Raw genomic sequence first — 22914 nt, forward strand, 5'->3', positions numbered from 1 at the left:
AAAGCACACCCAGGCTCGAATTGTGTGGTGCTCTACTCTCCGCCGAGTCATATCTACGAATCGCCGCTTCTCTTCAGATGACGTTCTCTACTATATTCTGGACTGATTCCACGACAGTCATCAATTGGCTCAAGGCCACTCCGTCCACTTGGACTACGTTTGCTGCCAACAGGGTGTCCAAGATTCAGCATGCAACACAGCATTGTACTTGGAACCACATCGCAGGACTGGAAAACCCAGCTGACGTGATATCTCGTGGTTGCTTGGCGTCAGATATCATCTACAACACACTCTGGTGGAGAGGTCCAGAATGGTTGCAGAAAGAAAAGGAGTATTGGCCTGTTCCTGGACAGCAGTGCGGATCGACTGATAATTGCAACACGGAACGACGGAAGATTGCTACAATTTCTGCTCCTGCCACTACCACATCCTCGTTCATCGATGAATACGTTGCTAAATTCTCCAACTACTCGAAAATGGTACGAATTACTGCTTACTGGCGACGCTTCTTTTCATTTTTGCTAATACGAAAGGAAGATCGGAAATTCATCTTCCTTACGACTGATGAACTAAAGTCTGCTGAACACGCACTCATACGATTACTGCAGTAACAATGTTTTTCGGATGAATGGAAGCGATTGGATAAACTGCTCCTAAACTGATGGTCAATACGATTCGAATCCGTTACTGGCTCTTAGGCGGAAGAAGTGTGGCTCGGCAGATCGTACACAAATGCGTCACCTGTGTACGCGCACGACCTAAGCTCATCGAACAGTTCATGTCCGAGCTCCCGGCTGCTCGTGTGACTGCATCACGACCCTTCTCTAAAGTTGGAATAGACTGTTGGGGACCAATCTACATCCAACCACGGCACAGGCGCGATGCACCGATCAAAGCATACGTAGCTGTATTCGTATGTTTTGCGACGAAAGCGGTTCACCTTGAACTCGTTGTGAATTTGACTACTGTCAAGTTCCTGCAAGCTTTCCGGCGGTTCGTGGTGCGCCGTGGGCTGTGCTTAGACGCCTACACAGACAATGGGAAGAATTTTGTGGGCGCAGCGAATGAGCTGAAGCGGCTTTTGAGAAGCAAGGAACACAAATACCAGGTAGCTCGAGAGTGTACGGAAAACGGAATCCGTTGGCACTTTAATCCTCCCAAAGGATCTCATTTCGGCGGACTTTGGGAGGCGGCGATCAAATCAGCTCAGAAGCATTTCACTCGGGTACTAGGTTCTCGAGTGTTGGCGTACGACACTTTTAGCTCAAATTGAATGTTGTCTAAACTCCTGTCCACTCACTCCATTAAGCGACGACCCTTCTGACCTCGATCCTCTTACCCCGGGTCATTTCCTTGTGGGCTCGACATTGAAGGCTGTTTCGGACGTTAACCTCGATTCGGTCCCGTACAATCGGTTGACTCAGCCTAGAGCCAAGTGGTGCAATCCTCCGGTAAAAATAGAGAAGAATCGTCTTGTGATCATCAAGGAGGAGAATCTACCATCAATGCAATGGCTGACCGGCAGGATCCACGAACTTCACCCCGGCAAGGATGGTATTGTGCGTGTTGTTACACTTCAAACACCACGTGGGTTCATCACTCGTCCTGTCGCAAAACTTTGCTTTCTTTCGGTAGCATCTTCACTCTATGACGACAAAGGATCTAACGGCGGTGCGGCTATCGCAAGCATCAATGTTGGCACATCATCACCCGGAGAGAACAAATAAATACAAGGCCCAATATCCTTGGGTTCAAGGTAAGGACCTGTCCAATCTGTCCAGCTATTTCCTCCGGATCTACCGGGTCTTTTCTTTACATGTATCATCTCACCATTCTAACTGAGGGATTATATACCGCAAGGCCAGCCAGGAGCAGTCTTCATCAGTATCACCAACAGTCGTCACAACAACATTAGCAGCAATCTGCAGAAATCAAGCATAACTTTTCAAAAGGACGTAAGTCGCAAAAATAAACAAATCGATATTGTGCATCTAACCGAATATAAAATACATGCTTTTCCAACGAGTTAATGAAAAACAAGGTTTGAAATTGTAATACATTATGGAAAATATATTTAATAAACGCCCTATGTGACGTTCTTTCATTGTTTTTAAAATGGTGTTGATACACCCTTTTATTGTCAACATGACTCAACTGTTAAAATTTGATGATAACACAAAAACTGCAGATACGCTCACAGTGAAGCGTCGTATGTGAAAAAACAAAGCAACCATTATCACTCTGCAAATGCGTCAAGTTTGTATGTTTGTTTTTGTATTTCCGGGAGCAAGATGTTTATTATTTCAAAAGTATTCTAATGAAATTGCACTTTAATCTTTACTTTAATATTGAACTTCACATACCATTCTGACCAGCGCTTTCTGAATACGAAAAACACAAAACGTTTAACATCTGACAGCAGATAATGCAGTGACCTTCTCATCTCCGCTTTTAACATCGATTATTACGCAACTCTGAGTAGTTACGTAAATTAATCAACCAACCGACAATTCCTCAATGCTTTTAGAGCTGCCGACGTATCTTCACTGCAAAACAAAAACCGGTGTATCTGATTTGACGTATGTGAAAACCCTTCTGTCAAATAGACGAATCATGCAGGGTGTATGTAACAATCAAGGTGTGATACCGACGAATCAATCAGGGTGTATGTGAGTAGTACACAAGTAAAAGGTATATGATTTTGTTTTATCAAAAGTATTGTCCGTGTTTGCAAAACTCGAAATTTTTCACAATTCTCTTAAACGCAATCCCTTTATCCAACTAATAGCACAAACAGATTTAAAAAAATAGCATTAACTTTTAAATAGCATTTAATAATCTCATATAGACATTGCTATCCAATGTTTCTAATTTCATATCCAATGTTACATACGTCCTTTTGAAAAGTTATGCTTGATATATTTAATAAACGCCCTATGTGACGTTCTTTCATTGTTTTTAAAATGGTGTTGATACACCCTTTTATTGTCAACATGACTCAACTGTTAAAATTTGATGATAACACAAAAACTGCAGATACGCTCACAGTGAAGCGTCGTATGTGAAAAAACAAAGCAACCATTATCACTCTGCAAATGCGTCAAGTTTGTATGTTTGTTTTTGTATTTCCGGGAGCAAGATGTTTATTATTTCAAAAGTATTCTAATGAAATTGCACTTTAATCTTTACTTTAATATTGAACTTCACATACCATTCTGACCAGCGCTTTCTGAATACGAAAAACACAAAACGTTTAACATCTGACAGCAGATAATGCAGTGACCTTCTCATCTCCGCTTTTAACATCGATTATTACGCAACTCTGAGTAGTTACGTAAATTAATCAACCAACCGACAATTCCTCAATGCTTTTAGAGCTGCCGACGTATCTTCACTGCAAAACAAAAACCGGTGTATCTGATTTGACGTATGTGAAAACCCTTCTGTCAAATAGACGAATCATGCAGGGTGTATGTAACAATCAAGGTGTGATACCGACGAATCAATCAGGGTGTATGTGAGTAGTACACAAGTAAAAGGTATATGATTTTGTTTTATCAAAAGTATTGTCCGTGTTTGCAAAACTCGAAATTTTTCACAATTCTCTTAAACGCAATCCCTTTATCCAACTAATAGCACAAACAGATTTAAAAAAATAGCATTAACTTTTAAATAGCATTTAATAATCTCATATAGACATTGCTATCCAATGTTTCTAATTTCATATCCAATGTTACATACGTCCTTTTGAAAAGTTATGCTTGAAATGGTTATTTCTGAGGGAGGCAGGATGCAGAGCCTGAATTTATAAAGAGACAACATCACATAAATTTAGGCTCTTTAGTTTGCATGTAATATGCAAATGGTCCTGGATAGCAGTACGTGATCGACGTGACACAGCGAGTCATACGGGAGAAAGAATGGATTGATGAGTGACCACTATTTTCAATACCTACGGCATGCTCAGTGAACGTTCTACCACTACAAATGTTGATCTGATAAGGAGAGTGAGAACGCCGATGGACACCCGACACCAATGAACACCCAGCAGGTCATCGAATCCTCATCGTAGCTACAACAGATCAGTGCTACTACAGGGTGTATACTACCTGGAAAAACCTGGAAAACCGGGAATTTACAGGGAATTTTATTTTCTCTAGAAAAACCTGGAATATTCAAGGAATTTTGGTTCCACTCAGGGAATTTTCCAATTATCACTTCATTCGTAATTCAAAAGAAGTTTTTCAAGACAAGTTCATTCAGAGAGTCTTGTCACGCTCGCTCTTCGCTGATTTGTATGTGGAGGATCAAAATCGTCGTAAAAAAGAAACAGCCGAAAAAGAGAGACTGGCAACCGTCAAAAGGAAGCATACGAAGCATGTATTGTATAAGAATAAGCATGCCAGACAGCAGGTCTAAAACCCAACATAGAAATTTTTTTGAGCTTCAGAGAGGGTCGGAGATCTACTGAGAAGTTTGTTGAGATTCAGGGTAGTTCGTAGATCTTGAGAACAAAGCTACAGAACTTTGAAAAAATTCACAGGACTTCTGAAAAAATCACAAGAATCTCAGAAATGTTAATGGATCTTCAGTAAAAATTGCAGAACTTCAGGGAAGTTCGGCGATTTATAAAAAAAATATTTACACGATTTCAGGAAAATTTGTAGATTTTGAGGGAGACATTTAAAACTTCAAAGAAGCTGAAATATTTTCAGATAAATTTTGACAACAAGGAAATTTTCAAATCTTCAGGGTAACCCTAGAGGAATTTACAAAACACCAGAGTAGTTTGCAGGTCTACTGAGATATTTATTGAGCCTCAGGTTTTTTTTTGAAGATCTTGGGAATAGAGCAACGGAGCTTAAGACAAGTTTACAGAACTTTAAAGATATTTGCAGGAATTTGACAGAAAGTTTCACACAAATGTGAGATCTTCAGAAAAATTCGTTAAATGTCAGAAAAGCACCTCAATTCCAAAAACAAATCGCAGTGAAGTACAAAAGTACAATATTTTGCAGAACTCCATGGAAGTCGGAAATAGATAGATCTAAAGAACTTCAGAGAAGTCCGTAGACCTTAAGAGAAGTCTGTAAACCGTCAGAAAGTTCGTACGTTTTTAGAAAAATTTGCAAAACTTCAGCAAAACTCACAGATTTTCGGGAAAGTTCGCCGATCTTTAGATCAAGAATCTACAAAGAAATTTAAAGAACTTTAGAAAAGTTCGGAGATCTACTGTGAAATTTATTGAACTTCAGGCCAGTTCGTAGATCTTTAGTGCAGAAATACAGTACTTCAGAAAACTTTACAGAATTTGAAATAAATTTTAGGAACTTCAGAAAAGTTCAGAGGGTAGGTCGTAGGTCTACTCAAAAATTAGCAGATGTTTAAATAAATTTTCAGAATTTTACTGCGGTTCTTAGATTTTTAAAGACATTTACAGAACTTCAGGTAAGTTCGCTGATCTTTAGAGATATTTGCACAGCTTCAGAAAAAATAGTAAAACTTCAGAATACTTTCTAAAATTTCCGGAAAGCTCAAAAATTTCTAGATAATCTTTTAATTCTTTAGAAAATTGTATAGATGTTCAGAAATATTTGCAGATATTCATTGAATCATTAAAATCTGTAGAGAAAATTACAGAAGTTTCTAGATTATTAGAAATTTTGTGAACATCAGAGATAATTGTTGATCTTCGAGGATCTTAAATCTTCAGGGATTCAGGAACTTTGTAGATTTTTAGGAAAATTTGCAGAACTTCTGAAGGACACACAGAACTTCAAAGAAATCTGTAGAACTACCGAGACATTCACAGATTGTCAGGAAAGATTGTTGATCTTTAAAGACATTTTACCGGAGAACAGAAACAAAACTTCAGGAACGTCAGAAGGTTTGAAGACTTTGGAGAATTGAGTTGTTAACAGAAATTTTCAGAACTCAAGGAACCATGTATATCTAGTGAGAACTTTTACCACTAGCTTGTCTAAAGTTGGTATCGACATCCTGGCGAAGTTTTGAAATCCATTTTCATCTTCATATCGCAGCTCTTGATGGACAAGATGAGCCAAATCCCTGCCGGTGTTCCTCTTGAGCAACCATTCCCTACTCCACAAAGTTCACCTTCTCTTTCTCATTTTATTTAAAATAATAAAAGCAAATACGTCTGCCGAAACTAGAGCAATTTTCCGGTAATTCATGATGGAAGTATTTACTTTTGATTCCTGATACAATTTTGTTTTTAAATCTAATTTGACAGTTCTCTCGACATGTGCAAGCAGTGTGAACACCAGCAAACAGGGGGGTTCGACAAAGTGTGTCGAAAATAAATTCGAGCAGATTTTTCATTATGGCGGCGGTCAAAATCAGACCAAGAAATCAGATAGTCTAAACGGACCTTAAGAGATTTTAGACATGTGAAACCATGATTTATTCTGTTTTGATCTTCCAAACAGAGTTGGACTCAAACATATTATCAAAATGATATTTTGTTTTTGAAAGCATATTGTTATCAAATTTTGATATATCGTTTTATCGAAATAGTATAGACAGGTTTCTTACTATTATTTATATTCTTGAATTAAAAAAAAAATACTACACAAATACCAAAAAAGAATGTAAATTGATTGACGTAATGCATGCTACTGTATGAATAACTAATGTGATTGCAAAAACCAAATACAATATTACACCCATGGATTTCTTTTCGAAAATTATGTGTAGGATAAATGCACCAATAGTGGAGGTACTTTAGTGTAATGTGTTCCTATGGTGGCTTATAGAGTCTCCCTAAGCCGCTATAGAAGTACATTGTACTAACGTACCTCCACTATTGGTGCATTTACTAAACATAAATTGTACAAATTAATATTAAACAACCTATGTGCATCTGTTCTGCTGTAATATTCAATAGCTTTTTTGCTGTGCCGACTTATAAGTACCAACGCCCAAGTTTGAACAATCGAAAATAACATAAATCAATAAGTACATAAAAGGGATTCCAGATGGATAAATAGATAAAATAATAATGTGTATAATTTGTATGCACCTGGAATTTTTTTCATCCGACCTGGAAAAACCTGGAAAACTCAGGGAATCTGATTCCTTGGATTGAGTAGACACCCTGTACTACTATTCGCATCGAAGACGGTCGAAGATCGAGGAAAGTGAAACATCACTATGTGATTTTGTATTGCCTTAATTTTAAGGAAAACTACTATTTAATAAATGTGCTAGTTGTGTGGTCTAAGTTCAGTTTGAATAAATTATTATGTGCTAGTGTTAAGTGTTTAAACGGTGTTTTTCTGCATGAAGCTGCATTAGAGCTAAAACGGCTCCGAACATTGATTATGAAGTGAACCGCCATTATTTACACTGGGCTCACCAAATCATCAACAAACGGATAAAATCGATAGGCGATATTAGTGATTCCCGTAAATCCATTAAACCCATTGAAACCACTAAGAGCAACCGTACCCATGGGTAAATAAGGCACATTTACCAACCTCTACCATAACGCTACTTGCGTACCGGGGGTTGCTATTCAGGTAGGGGAAAAAGCAATCCGCCCCTTGGGAAGTAGCGAGTTCATAAATTTAGCAACCCGGTAGCAACGCATCAGACGGTTGCTATTTTGAATAAACGTTAAAAGTTTGTTCTGCCGGTGTGGAAAACGGTAACTTAAATTATGACTCTGATCGCAACGACCGGTGTGGAGAGGAGTGATTAAGCCAAAATGGAAACGCTGTGTGTAAGTAAAATAGTGCCGCAAATGGCAACGACTGGTACGGTTGCTCTAAATAGGTTCTGGCCTATGTTTATTTAGATTCGCTATGAAAGTTTGACAGATAAAATTAGGGGTTCGTGGATTTTCCTATGTTTCGAGGGGTGCATTGATTTGCTTGGGACCGAAGATAGTACCAGAGCTGAGCCAAAAAGTTGAGCTCGTTTCTTCGGAAACCTTCTGGTCTTAGAGTTTGGTAATGTGGATGATAGATGGTGCTAGTGCGCATGCAAAATACGCTTGACGATATTTTATGAAGAATTTTCTTCTGAGAGTTATGTCTGTTTGTCTGTGTCGTTAGTTTCGTATTGATTGTTGACTATTGGCGTCTTGCAGTGAAAATTTTCCAAGCTTTAGCCACCTACATTTCGAAGTGAGAACTACTAGAAGGAGGATAGTTTCCAAATTTTCCAAGTAAAGCAGACGCTTTTTGGGGCAAATCGGTCCATAAAGAAAAACTAATAATTTCCCGTGGAAACTTCTTCTTGAATCGTGTAAGAAAACGTGTTTGAAAACTATTTGTTACTATTTCGGTATGGATCGGAGATGTTTTCATGACAAATTATGCATAACAAGTTTGCATCCACAGGGAGAGGTTACCTCCTGCGCAGCTGAATTTTTCAGAAAATGGTAAATATGTGCGATTTTCACTAAGATGAAAGTGGAAATTAAGTGAATTTACTTAGGAAAGGTTGTATCATGCTGGTGGTAATAGAGAATTGGTTGTATAGGACGCCAATATTCAATAAATGTTCATTTTGGACTTTTTTAAGCATACATATTGATACTCACAATTTTCGACGGAAAACGCACCGGAACTTGATTTACTCAACACGCACCATACTATAAAATGGTGCTAGATGGTCTTCAAAGTGATAACAAGATGACAAATCATCTTTATTTTGAGAAATTGAGCAATTTACTTCTGTTTACCATCATATTTACGATGCAGCATTGATGGAGCCGTGAAATGAAATGAATATATCTAATGAAAATTCACCTACAAAAAGCAAAGATGCACATCAGTCTGATCGTAAAAACGTTTTCTTTTTCAATTCGAATGTTATATTGGAAGGATTTCACGCAGTCTTGATGAAAATTATGATTTAATGCTAATTTTCACGAATTTTATATGCAGTCTGTCAACATTATCATCATCATGCAGTGGCGACATCTGCGTTGAGCTTTTGCGGCAATCTTCCAATATTGGTAGACACCGACTGAGGTTCTAGAAAGCTGCGAAGCTGTTCGACTTCAACAGAAAAAGAAAACTAGCAGACTCTTCGTAGCATCGAGTTTGTTGATTTAAGCTGATATTCTGACGCCCTGGACGTGATTTGTCTGGCAATGATGTGGACGGATGTTATAAACAATTTTAATTTTACTCTTAAAAAAATGTTGATGGCCTTGACAACAACTCCCTGCAATGATATGCGGTTCTTGAAGCTGCTGAAAACATCAGTAACACTGCTACTCCAAAACACATGTAAGCTCATATTATGTAACATTAATGGTGGTAAGCTCCAACCTCTGATTAAATCCCGATCAATAATGTCCGGCTGGTTTGATGTCGACATCAGAGTTAATCAAAATAACTCCAAGCAAACATTTAGCAGATCATACAAACAGGGACGGTATTAAAAGTTAATCCAAGTTGGAGCTAACCGCCATAAATGCGACAAGGTGGCAACCGAGGAGGAAGACGGCTTTCATTTGAGTACCTATTTTACTCAGAGTTGCTCAGAGCTACTCTGGTTTGCTTTGGGATCTGATCTAATTTGTGACAAAAAAGAATTAGAAGGGCATATAGGGGAAATGACGGCTTCGGCATGACAGACTATTTTCGGCAACCCAAATTGAAACACTATTTTCACTGGATTTTCTTACGAAAACACTTCGCTGAATGCATGCAAACGATTCTTTATGCTTTCAGCTTCAATTTGACTATATTTTTACAACTGAGAAAAAGCAATCTAGCAAGGTTTTCTTGAAACGCACTTCAAATTGTAGCTGATTTCGAGTTGCCGATAATAGAACAGCAGATTAACATGCAGTTCCAATGGAACGGTTGCCGAAGAAAAACTGGTTGCCGACAATACTCGCTCTCACTTGAGAAGATTGGAGCTTTGTAAAAGCGTTTCAAAACAGTTTTTGACAATTCTTTCGACTGAAATTGTTAGAGCAGCTGGCAGCAAAAGATTGTAAACAAACCAATACTGCATATGTGTGCGTTCCATAGAGAAAAAGGGTATAGAAAGCAGGTCGCTGCTTAGGTTGCCAAGAATACGTAAATTCCCCTAGTTTTGAAATAACGAAACGAAAACAATGCATGAATAAATGATCTAGTTTTCTACCAGAAGTTTTGGATATTTTCTTAAATCACACTGATGATGGCTTTCTGCGGGGCACTTTTATCTTTGCAATGATAATGAAATTGACCAGGATCTTGCTACCGTAGTGCTGGGCATACAGATGCTAGGAGCAAGCGAATGGATATTCCCTTCCGGCTGCCAGCTCCGGTGGGGACATGTACTTGAGGATGAATCCTGTGAGGGTCTCGGTTGCTAGAACAGGAAAATACAAACGAACAAACTATTCCACCAATTCCCACAGACGCCCCCCTATCCCCATTCATTTTAAATCAAAACAGCAACATTATTTCGTGATGGCATAGATCAACGGCTGAAAAAAACTAACGTTCCTTTACACCGAAAACGTTGATTGCTTGAACTGCGCTGTCAAAACTATCGAGATAATCAGAGTTACTCTGGATTGCTCTTAATTTCTCACTGTCTTCCCTCTCGGTTGCAACAAATGTAATGCCCTCAAAACCTTTTGTAACTTCTCGCAATGGCCAATTAAAAATTGATTTAGTTGCCTTCGCATGGACGAGCACAATTTGCTTGAATCCAGCATAACTATAACGTTATCTAGAAAATGTTCATGTTCGAATGGAAATGCTACTTCGACTTGTTTCGTTTGGTACCAACTATGTGATGTCTCTGTTGGGAAAGACACCTTGTGGTCTAAACAAATTTATGGGAACATTTGATGCTTCTTTCTTAGTCGTTTAATTTAAGTTACCCGTCGAATGGCATATTGCATGGCATATTTCAATGCTTTGCAGAAATATGCGTTTGACAACACCTTTATTTTCGTTACATGCCCCATTTTCGATTTCTTAATGTGACCCTCAGTATAGTAAAGAAAGACGTAGTCCTACGTCACAACAAATATTTCTACAAACACAGGGTTCATTGCAAATTACCGCATAATGTTTTGTTCGGCATTGACTCTATGTGTGGCGGGATTCCCCACTGTAGAACAAAAGCACTCATCACCTTCATCCTTATCACAAATGTAATCAGCATGCTTGATCTTGTTGCAAGAAGCAATCAACCGAGAATAGTAGTCAATGAATCACTTTTAATCCAAAAACACAATTTACCCACGGCAATGAGGAAGTAAGCCGTTGATAGTTTTACCGTTCTACTGACTGTGTACTCACATTATTCACTACGTTTGCTTTCACATCCTTTTCCTGACGATACTGTTCCGCCTTCTGGACCAGATCGGTATTCATCCACCAAAAACTGCCATCGATCTGCGCCTGGACCGGTGGTCCTAGTAAGCTTTGACACAAAATAAACACTGCTAGTAGTCTCCTCATTCTGTCCTTTTTTTAAAAATTAACTTGACCAATCACTGAATTGATATTCCTCTTCGATTTATTGGCGCTCGATTACGAACGCAAACAGAACGAAACTTCGACCCACGAATCGAACAAACAAGTAGCGTGTCCGGCGACGGCGGCGGTCAACTGAGTGCACAGCATAAGAAGATTGCAAAATTTATTAACTATCAATTTTCGATGCACTTCCTCTGTGCTCACTTCGCGCTTTGGGTTTAATCGGACTTGTGCAAGTGTTGGTTCCGATCCGAGCTATACTAACTATAGACGAATGAACATTCTCGTGAACGCTCTCCTATCGATCGAGTTGCCTTCGCACGGATCACCTCTTTTGGTGGTTCTTCGGCTTGTTCTGTTTACGTTTGAAATCGGCACTTCGCTTACTTTACTGTATTCGGTTGGTGACGAATTTGGATTTTGAAAACGTGATTCCATTCGATCAGAGCGCGCTCGGCGGGGTAAAGAATTAATTTGAACAGAGTCGTTGAAAAGAATGCAAACGGAGCTGCAAGGTCAAGTTCGGATGTGCTCGACCGGTAGCGTGTGTAGGGATGAAGGAAAAGGGATCGTTTGGGATATAAAGTAGCATGCCTCGTTGTATATTACCTAAAGCTGTGTTTAGTTGAGGCAAACTAATTGATCAACTCAGTTGACTTCAATTGGCTTGAAAAGTTGAGCATGGTTCAACCTTTTTCAATTCAAGTGAGTTGATCAAGTCAGTTGAATCGAATGGTTTACACGTTCAATTCGCGTTCAAGTCAGTTGAATTCAACTGACTTGATCAATTGACTTGCCCTGTCTAAACCCAGCTTTAAAGTCAGTTCAATTCAACTGAGTTGATCAATTTACTTGCCTTGTATAAATCAAACTTAAAGCTGGGTTTAGATAGTTGATTTCAACTGACTTGAACGCGAATTGAACGTGTAAACCATTCGATTCAACTGACTTGATCAACACACTTGAATTGAAAAAGGTTGAACCAGGCTCATCTTTTCAAGCCAATTGAATTCAACTGAGTTGATCAAATGACTTGCCTAGTCTAAACTCAGCTTAAGAGCAGTTCCACGTCAAATGATGCATCGATCAAACGTGACTGGCATGAAATTTTACATAACCTCGCAATTTTGATTCTCTTCCAGAAAGTTTAGAGAGCTGTAACTTTTTCGAATGTACATGAAATCTTGACCCCAGGATGGATCAGTGTAATTTTGAGCTTGATTGGATGGATCTGTATGACATTTGAGAAACTTATCCCGTTTCGGTCCAATATAATAGTTGAAGTTACAAAAATCGCCATAATTTTTAAGATATTCGTATGAAACTTTCAGTGCAAATTGGGAGTTTTGTTCAGAATGGGTGTTCTGTTTTTGTGGTTGGACTTATTCCGGTGGGCTCCTGGGTCAGGTCGGGTACAATCTTACATCCCGTAACGTACCACGAAAAGGTGATCTACCCACGTTACGGGGCATACCTGGTGTACTCATACTTGTAGCCTTTACTGTACTAAACTATCTAAACACTGTATTCACAATTAGGGATAGTTCATTAATTATGTCACACTTTTCGGGGGGAGGGGCGTTTTTGGAAACTGGGGTGAGCCATACAAAAACAAATAAGTTCCACACAAAAAATGAGACAAAGGGACGAGGGGGGTTGAAAATGGGCCAAACTTGCGTGACATAATTAATGGACCTTCCCTTACTGCAAATCGGTTTCATCGTGCGCGTAGCCTAGAAGACTCACCAGCAGATAATATTGTCAGTTGCTCTCGGAACGAACGTTGCTTTTACTAATGTACTATACAAATTCTTCCAACGCAGCTGATATTCCAACGACTGTGCAGTATAGTCATAGAGGTAACTCTAAGACCAGAAGGTCCTGAAGAAACGAGCTCAACTTTTTGGCTCAGCTCTGGTACTATCTTCGGTCCCAAGCTAATCGATTCACCCCTCGAAACATAGGAAAATCCACAAACCCCTCATTTTATCTGTCAAACATTCATAGCGAATCACAACAAACATAGTGTAGTACTAGAATTTTTACTAGAATCGGGTACGTTAGTCGATTTGCTTGGGACCAATAGACTAGTCAAGTAGTGCGCCAATTTAAAATCGTTAGTTTCGTATTGATTGTTGGTATAGTCGCTATATTCATATAGCGACTATACCAACAATCAATACGAAACTAACGATTTTAAATTGGCTCACCACTTTAGTAGCCTATTGGTCCCAAGCAAACGATTAACGTACCCTATTCTAGTTGAAATTCTATTACTACACTATGTTTGTTTTGATTCGCTATGAAAGTTTGACAGATAACATCAGGGGTGTGTGGATTCATGCAGAACATGCAGGGGTGAGTGAAATAGCTTGGGACTGCTTGGGACCGTTGTTCTGGTACTGAGTGAGCCAAAAATAATAATGATTTTCTTCGGGACCCAGTGGTCTTAGAGTTACCTCTATGTTACAACCACGCCATGGAAATCAATCATTATTAGATATTTCTCAATTTTAACACATATATGCGTAGCGATTTTGACTTCGGATTACATATTGGGGGTGCAATTTAAAAAAAAACCAAAATCGACCGCGTTACGAAAAGTCGTCAGGTTTTGACCACTTATAACTCTTTCAAAAACGGATGGATTTTAATTTTAAACAAGCTAATCGATTGAAAAAAATTCTACAAATCAGCTGAAATGAACACTTTATCGATTTTCAATAGGTCACTATTGAAAATTACACAGATGTCCCACCTGTTGCAATGGTGATCAAAATTATCACCGAACGGTGCTTATTCAATCACAGTGTGTGGTGGTGTCCGGTCGGTAGTCATCAGTAGCAGCAGCAGCAGCAGTGATTTCGGTGCGTGGCGTTGAACATTGTTCCCCAGTGCACAACGAAAGGCTGCCCACAAGCAGCGAGCTGCAGCCCACATGACCGTCCATTCACCGAAGAAGGAGGAAGAAGCCGCACCGCTACTGATCGTATTCAGTAGCTCTTCGTGAGCCACCGGGGGCCGTCTATACCAAGCGCGCCACCCTCGTTCCAAACAACATACAGGTCGCCAGCCTCATTCGTGTTGAGGCTCAGCATTACTCAACCTTCACGACCACCATAAATTATTGTTGTGTAAGAGTTCATTTTCATTGAACGTTCGCTCGCCATGCTGCCAGCCACATCACCTCAAACCTCTTTGATAATGTAAGTATCACAGATAAACAGACATAACACACGCAAGTTGTTCATCGAACACGCAATTAACGTTCAATTCAAGCGGTTGGTCACTCCACACAGTGTGCCAAATACAAGCTTGGGCACACCTGGGCACACTTGGGCACAGTCAGTGGCACTGTTTGGCACCCATGGTTATAATTTTTCTGATCTTTAAAGTTACTAACGACACTGAACTTTTTCTGCGATGTGTCAAAATTTGTTATTGATGTTGTCACAATATTATCATTTTTTTTTTCAAAACAACCGTGAATCTCCACCAAGTCTCGTCATTGCTTTTGCTTTCCTTCTAAGGACATGAACTCCATTGGTTCATCGTGTTCGGATTTGAGACAGCCGCCCGTCACCGAAATGGGCGTCACACCAACGGACGCTGCTGCCACAGGGGGGCTGTCGCGGGCGCTGCCGGTTGCACTTGATGGCGTTCACCGCAAGGGCTATGCTCAAGAACTCAACCAATCGGGAGGAGTAACGTTCTGATTTCAGCGGGAACATTCACACTTGCGACGGGTGACAGTCCTTGATGGTGAATGCAGTCAGTAGCAGATCCTCGGACATATCGGGTGGGCTATTGAAGAAGTGGAGAATCTTGCTCCGGAAAGGAGCGATTGTTCTTGAAGCTGATCGAATTGTCCGGTAGGGTGTACGGGTAGGTGGATCCTGACATGTAGTTCTACTTGGAAAATGGAATATGAATTTTGCTACCATAATTTCCGATTGGAATGTTGTTCAAGGTTACCATGGCGGTACCCACTTTGGTCTTGAGGAACTTTATCCTGACCAAATTTCCGAACAGGCAGAACAAATTGAACAGCTTATCGGTGTTGGCTGTGTTTTTATCGAGTCCGTAGACTATCATCACTGCGCCCTGTTGCTGTGCCGGTTGAATGAAGTTGGCTGGCCCGTTTCGGGTTAGTAGTGCGTCCTTCATCAGTCCGACGTGTGTTTCGGCCGGTGTAGGTTTCCAGTTTTCCGACGGATGAAACTCGGGCGGTGAAAAATTCGGTGCAAATCCGTTTCCTCCACCGGCTCCCAGAAGGGCTAGTTTAGGACCATGGTTGACTAATGATTGACGGTCGCTGTACGGGGTGGGCCTTCTGCCGAAGATGGTAGGACCATAGAGGTAACTCTAAGACTAGAAGGTCCCGAAGAAACGTGCTCAACTCTTTGGCTCAGCTCTGGTACTATTTTCGGTCCCAAGCTAATCGATTCACCCCTCGAAACATAGGAAAATCCACTAACCCTCATTTTATCTGTCAAACTTTCATAGCGAATCAAAACAAACAGAGCGTAGTACTAGAATTTTGACTAGAATGGGGTACGTTAATCGATTTGCTTGGGACCAATAGGCTAGTCAAGTAGTGAGCCAATTTAAAATCGTTATCGTATTGATTGTTGGTAGAACCGTCTCGATTATCTCCTGGCCGGTACAGAGGTGCTTGTTATTCGGCCCGTCCTGGCTCCACCGATACGGTTCCGTTGAACGTTATGATCATTGAAATTGAGCTTTATTTACTAGCACACACGGGCAAGTAAAGAGGAGGGACAGCCTACGATAATAACCGCTGTTGAAAAACCTGGAACTTTTCCTCACTCAACGTAGACTCGTACTAGGTGAAACCATAGAGGTAACTCTAAGACTAAAAGGTCCCGAAATAACGTGCTCAACTTTTTGGCTCAGCTCTGGTACTCTCTTCGGTCCCAAGCTAATCGATTCACCCCTCGAAACATAGGAAAATTCACTAACCCATATGATCGCGCACGATAGGACCCTACTGCGTTGTGATCAGTATAAGATTAAATTAAAAGACGACCGAATATTCTACCGACCAGCCGCGGTGGTGGTTTCGTGACGATTGAATATATTTCACACACGATACAATAAACGTACAAACACAATACGGTATAGCAGGCATTACAATGTTAACAATAGTACGAATAGGAAAGTGGCGCGTTGCCCAAACACCCTCATTTTAGTTGTCAAACTTTCATGGTAAATCAAAACAAACATTGTGTAGTACTAAAATTTCGACTATAATGGGGTCCGTTAATGGTTTGCTTGGGACCAATAGGCTAGGCAAGTAGTGAGCCAATTTAAAATCGTTAGTTTCGTATTGATTGTTGGTGAAACTCCATCCACAAGGACCGTATCTCGGCACGGAAATGTTGTTCCTACTCCCGGGTCATCTCAGGTTTCGAAAAACAAAACAAAAACAAGCGCTACTAAAATACTCGGTTGCCAAACAAGGCATTATTCACAAGCAAACAAAAGGCAGTTCAATGACATCTTGGCACTGCCGGCACAGCTGCGGCACATTGAGGCACACTGAGAAAAAAGTTGGAGCAAAAAAAGTGTGTAGAGTGACCACTCCTTGGGTCAATTTATTTTTTTAGTTGGTAGTGCCGCCACCTGTGGTACGGGTAGTCAATTCCCTTGCGTTTGACGTTAACACACTTCCGCCATCTGTTCAGTGGACTGCCCATCACAGTATCACGGTAGTGTTTTAGCAACGATGTTTTATATTGAAAAATATTCATTTTGTCTGTGGTATTAAGGTAAGGTTTTCTCCAGGAAATTTAATTTATATGATTGTTCGCGAATACCTCGCAAATGTAAAATTTTAGCAATCAATTTTCGCTTGTTTTTATTATCTATTGAATTAATCAAAAATTCCGTGCGTTTTGTGCACGAAAATACGTATTTTTGTCATCAGAAAATGAGGTGTTTCCATGATGGGAAAAAGTGGTTTCACAGTCGCCGAATATTGATACCGAGCACGTAATCCTACGTCAAGTTTACGGTCGTGTCTTGGATACAACCTCTTACTTTTTTGACAGCTTGGTGGACACGAAGAAACACCCATAAACACACAAGAAACACTATTAGCACGGGCACAAGATGGCAGAGTGACTTACCCTCTGATTCAGTTGCACTAACAACCTTTCTTCAAATGGGAGAATGTCCTTTGGATCTTGAATAATTTCAGAGTATAGGGTCTTATACGTATTATTTTGTAAATTCATAATTGTGAAAATGTCCTTACCGGGTCGTATAATTTTAGAAATCTTTGATATTGTTTTATTTTAATTTAAAATATTTTTGTTTTGTTTTCACTTCTTGTTCTTTTTGTTTGAAGGTTCACTTTTTGTGTTAGGTAATATTTGAAAGCTTCCTGTACAATTAATAAAGCATGATACCAGGTTTATAGAAGCAATGGAAGATGAAATTTCAAGAATTCTGATTTATTGAATGATGAAAATTCTATCGTTAGCAAAGTTTAAGGAAGTGATTAGCACTGCAACTCTGTAGAACTAACAAGTTTTCAATTTTCAAGTATTTAACAACTAAAAACCTGTTTGAAGACACCAATTTGATTGAACGCCATCCTTGTGCACTTCTAAACAATTTACGATCATAACCCCTACATGCCCTTACCTAAATACATCACTGCTCTCCAGGCACTGCTAGCCGGATTTTGAATTCCGAGCACGAACGACGCTACATTAGTCATGCCGAATCGATCGGAATGCTGAAGGAAAGCCAGTTGATCCTGTTACAAAGGGTTAGCAATTTTCTGGCATTCTAATATTTTCAGGAAAAACCAAACGAAGCAAACATTCTTTCCGTTACAGGACATAAATAAAATATTAGCTAAAATGCTCAAGTTGCTAGCGGAAGCGGCAAGCTGTTACCTTCACAACAATTCTCACATAACGTGAACCGCATGGCTTGATGCTCGGATTGGCTTTGGGAAAACCCCAAACCGAAGAGTATAGCAACAACAATCGTCCAAGTAAGCGTTGGGCACAGGCCGCTCACCATGGACTGCTTAGATCAGCTGACCTAGGCCACGTCCTGGCGGCGTTGTAATTATACATCGCGAATGATTTAATTGACCAAGATCATGGTTACTGTAATAACCCCTGCTTCAATTTATGTGTCAATTGATACTTTCAACTTGTGAGATGAAATACGACCAACTAGGGACCACTTCACCCGTCAAGGTTCAATTCGGGCGCAATTTACTCCAGACTGTGTGGCACTTTTGTGGCGACCCACCGGTTTGTTTCCTCGGATGAGTTTTTGGAACATCTGCGCTCGCCCCGCGTATCTGTGCACCTACCCACCTATGAATTGGATGCATTTTACGACTCTGCTCAAACTTCTACGTAGGATTCTAGCAGCCAGCACCTAGAAAGCAGCCATGGTAAAAACACTGAACTCTTTTGCACGGGTGGCAGTTTTGTCTACAAACACACCACCAAGAGCATTGGGTTTTACGCGTCGTACCAGTGCTCGATGGAAAACACCAAACGCAGCAAACAAGGCACCGGTACCGGTGCCTTGATCGCTGCGTTTGGTGTTTTCTATCGAGCACTGGTACGGAGCGTACATCTCAATGCTCTTCGTGGTGTGTAAAAGAGGCAGTACGCAGTGTAGTGTTGCGTTTAGACATGCCTGCTAGAAAGTATAACATTGTCTTTTGTGCTCTACCCGTAATGGACTTTGGTGTGTACGGTGGCTACGTGGTGGCCATTATTAACGTGGAGAAACTTTCGGGGGACCGATATTTTAGCCACGCTGCTGCTGACACCGACTTGTTGAAGGTCAACACGAACGAAAGTCTGCAAGGTGCAAAAGTTTATCACGAAACAGTGATATATGTACCTATTTATTCTTATATGGCAGTTGCTTTCGCTCCGGTGATGGTGGCAAATGGACCAGATGCTGGTTTTAGGCTAATTAACAAAAGCCTATTTGAGAAAGTGCTTTCAAGAAACACTAGCAAGAATCCCACATTACTCATCTCTCAAATGAAAATGGATGCTTCCGTGTAGTGAAAATAAGATGCAGTGCCTCCACCGAGTGAGTGAGTTCATCGCTAATCGGCAAACGAACCTCCTTGAACGAGTTCAGTGCTCCATCATAACGGATTCACTACATGCTACTACTACTAGCGCTAAAAGCATTTCTTACTGGCTGACGATGACGTCTGTGGCGCTTGTGAGCCATAGAGAGATAATCGGATTCACCCGGCGATGATGGGTGCGATTATGACGTTACGGTGAGTTATGCACAACGCTGAACGACTAAACGGATTTCGATTTTGTTTTCTTGTGAGAAATGCGGCAGTGACGCTCTACATTGTCAGCTGGTGAGTTGACTTAACATCGCATAACAGAGCTATGCGAACGATTGATGAGTCTAGTCACGAAGAGATCGGATAGTAATTAGCATCACTACCTCTATGTGGGATGCAGAGCGGTAGTTTGGAAAGAAACTATGACCTTGATCTTTAGAAGCGGATTCATTATGACGATATCTGTTTGCACGAAGTGTTTTCCGATTGATTGTTTTAAAATTGCCTGATTTCACTTTATTACTACGTTGGTCTTTAGAGCAGTTCCACGCCAACTGACGAATCGATTTTATTTGTAACTCTCAGAAGTCCATGAAACATTGCATAATGGGGCAATGAACCGCAAGCATGTCCAGGCTACGAGAACTTCAGGTACTACAAAACCGTTGCTTGAAAGTCATCTTTAAAAAACCGCACCTTTACGGAACCAACGGAACAGCTGTACAATGACCTGCAGAATTCGCTTTTACCAATTCGAGGACTTCAAGTGTTGCAGACATTAACACACATGCATAACATTGTAACACATCCAGCCACACATCACAACATGACAGTCACAATCATCCTCTCAGAAAGATCCAGTAGATTCAACGGTAGCATTCGATTGGTCCGACCCCATTCAGAACTCGGAAAAACGGTTTGGTTACCATGGTGGTAAACTGTACAACGAGTACCCAACAGTAATCAAACAACAGCAATCTATCGATTCGTTCAAACGACATCTAAAGCTGCGCCCTAAATGGTTTGTCCAACAAATGGTTCCAGATCCATATGATTGCTGGTTTGGCAGTTATGCTTCCGACGATTAGCTGTTCCAACGCTTTCAGCGGTCGTCATCTGCCCATCGGTCTGAATGAACACCAGCTCTCTATCAGCATGGCATCCTACGCTTCCGATGACTATCTGAGTCAACGCTCTCAGCTGCCTTCACACTAAGATTATTTTACCTCAATCTGTGAAATTTTACTGAAATCTCAACAGCTGAACAATTTTCAACGAATATCTGTGAAAAATCACAGAAAATCTGTGAAAATTCACCGAACTGTTTACCGAACGTTCAGCTGTTGAGATTGCGGTAAAATTTCACAGATTGAGGTAAAATAATCTTAGCACAGACAAACAGACATAACACTTCATTGTGTATCTGCGTTCACGCATTTAACGGTTGATTTGTATATTATCAGTTCCGCGAACTACACTTTGACGTTTCTATACATTCTATAGAACTTTTATGCAATATTGTTTGCGAGTTGATAACTTGGCATCCATGGCATCCTACGATTTTGACGTCTAGTGGAGTCGACGCTCCCACCGGCCCTCATCTGTCATTCGATCATTGATAGCATGGCATCCTACGCCCCGACTGATTCGACGCTCCTAGCGGCCATCATATTCGGTTTGGTTGAACAACAGTTCTCTGTCAGGTAACTTAGACTGGTATATGTCTGGCCGAAGCCGCCAGGGATACTACGCCCCTAATGGTTTGTGCAACAAATGGTTCCAGATCTGCAATGTTAGCTTGGCATCCTTCGTTCCTGGCGTTTAGCTGTTCCGACGCTCCCAGCGGTCATCATCTGCCCTTCGGTCTGATTGATCACCAACTCTCTGTAAGTATGGTATTCTAAGCTTCCAGTTGCAGTCTAGCTGAGTCGACGCTCCCACCAGCTCTGCTTCACTACGACATCCTTAGCTTGGCATCATATACCTTCGACATCTGGCCAATTCTTTGCAGTCCATGTTCCTTTCACTAGCAACTGTCCACCTTCATCTGTTGAACTGTGCACCGACAATCGTGCTTAGATACTACCTAAATGTTTATCTGATATAAAAAAAGCTTTCATAACCTCATCTCCTTAAAAGAGTGCAAACTCACTGGAGATGTGTCATGTGAAAATATCATTGAACTTATTTTTGTAATTTAAGAAAAGATGAAGAGGTTTTATGCCTGCTGGAGGATGGACTACTCCAGCGGGCTTTTCCCTGCTCCATAAAAATAACTAAGGCTTGTACTCGAAAAAAATGCACCATTTTTATCCGTGTGTAACTTTTTTATCCGTCGGTAAAAATTGATGAAAATCTGGGTACAACTAGTTTGGAGTGAATTGTTTACATGTGCAACATTTCATAACAATCGGTTCAGTGGTTATTGAGATGTAATCGACACAAGAAGAATATCGCCGGAGAATTTTGCGCGCCGTCATGGAAAATCCGACTGCAACCATGAGATGGATCGGAAGACAACTGGGAATCACCCATACAACTGTGTCTCGGGTGGTAAAATTGTTTAAGGAGTCCAGACGACCGAGCGGCGGGCTGGAAGTGGAAGAAAATCGAAGACAGCTAACCCTGTGAAGGCCCGGAAGGTGTTGGATTATTTCAAGCGTAATCCGAACCTTTCGATTCGCGCCGCGGCTCTGAAGGCAAAGTGTTCCGCCTGGTTCGTTCAGCAAACCATGCAACGAGCTGGGCTTCGTGTATTCAAGGTCCGGAAGGCACCGAACCGGCGTGATCAACAAAACACGGCGGCCAAATCCCGCGCAAGGAAGCTGTATCGAGAGTGGTTAACGAAACCGATGTTTGTAGTTATGGATGACGAAACCTACATCAAGGCAGACGCAAAGCAGATACCGGTGCTGGAGTTCTACGTTGCCAAATCACGGTTTGATGTTTCGGAAGACATAAGGAAGAAGAAAGTGGACAAATTCGCCAAAAAATACTTGCTCTGGCAGGTCATATGCCAATGCGGTAAACTGAGTAAACCGTACATCACAATGGGTACCATCAACCGCGAAATTTACTGCACCAAGTGCCTCCAGAAGCGTCTGTTGCCCTTCCTGCGGTCCCACGGAGGCGAGACATTATTTTGGCCGGACCTGGCATCATGCCATTACGCGCGATCGACGTTGGATTGGTACAGAGACAATAACGTTGTTTTTGTACCAAAAACCGACTACCCCCCAAATTCACCAGAGATTCGTCCAGTGGAAAGATTTGGCCAAAGTTCGAAAATCGTCCAAGGTGTTTAAGAACGAGCTGGAGTTGAAGAAAGAATGCATGAAAGTGACCAAAAAG

At 40.8% G+C, this 22914-nt stretch overlaps 1 protein-coding gene across 2 annotated transcripts in view; it reads right to left on the minus strand.

Annotated features, from left to right (window-relative positions):
* The window catches only part of LOC135707162 (inactive CLIP domain-containing serine protease A28-like), a 37787-nt gene that overhangs the window by 6739 nt on the left and 8134 nt on the right, over positions 1 to 22914 (minus strand). The window contains exon 2 of one of the 2 annotated variants that reach the window (XM_065228904.1): positions 11286 to 11453. In XM_065228904.1, the coding sequence (XP_065084976.1) occupies positions 11286 to 11447 (162 nt within the window). In that variant the 5' untranslated portion in view covers positions 11448 to 11453. Of the gene's footprint in view, positions 1 to 11285; positions 11709 to 22914 lie in introns of those variants that run through there. The other variant, XM_065228903.1, reaches the window with a different exon arrangement.

The sequence above is a fragment of the Ochlerotatus camptorhynchus genome, unplaced genomic scaffold, assembly GCF_037179485.1.
Source record: "Ochlerotatus camptorhynchus isolate MF236.1 unplaced genomic scaffold, CSIRO-AGI_Acam_v1.1 ptg000304l, whole genome shotgun sequence".
NCBI lineage: Eukaryota > Metazoa > Arthropoda > Insecta > Diptera > Culicidae > Ochlerotatus > Ochlerotatus camptorhynchus.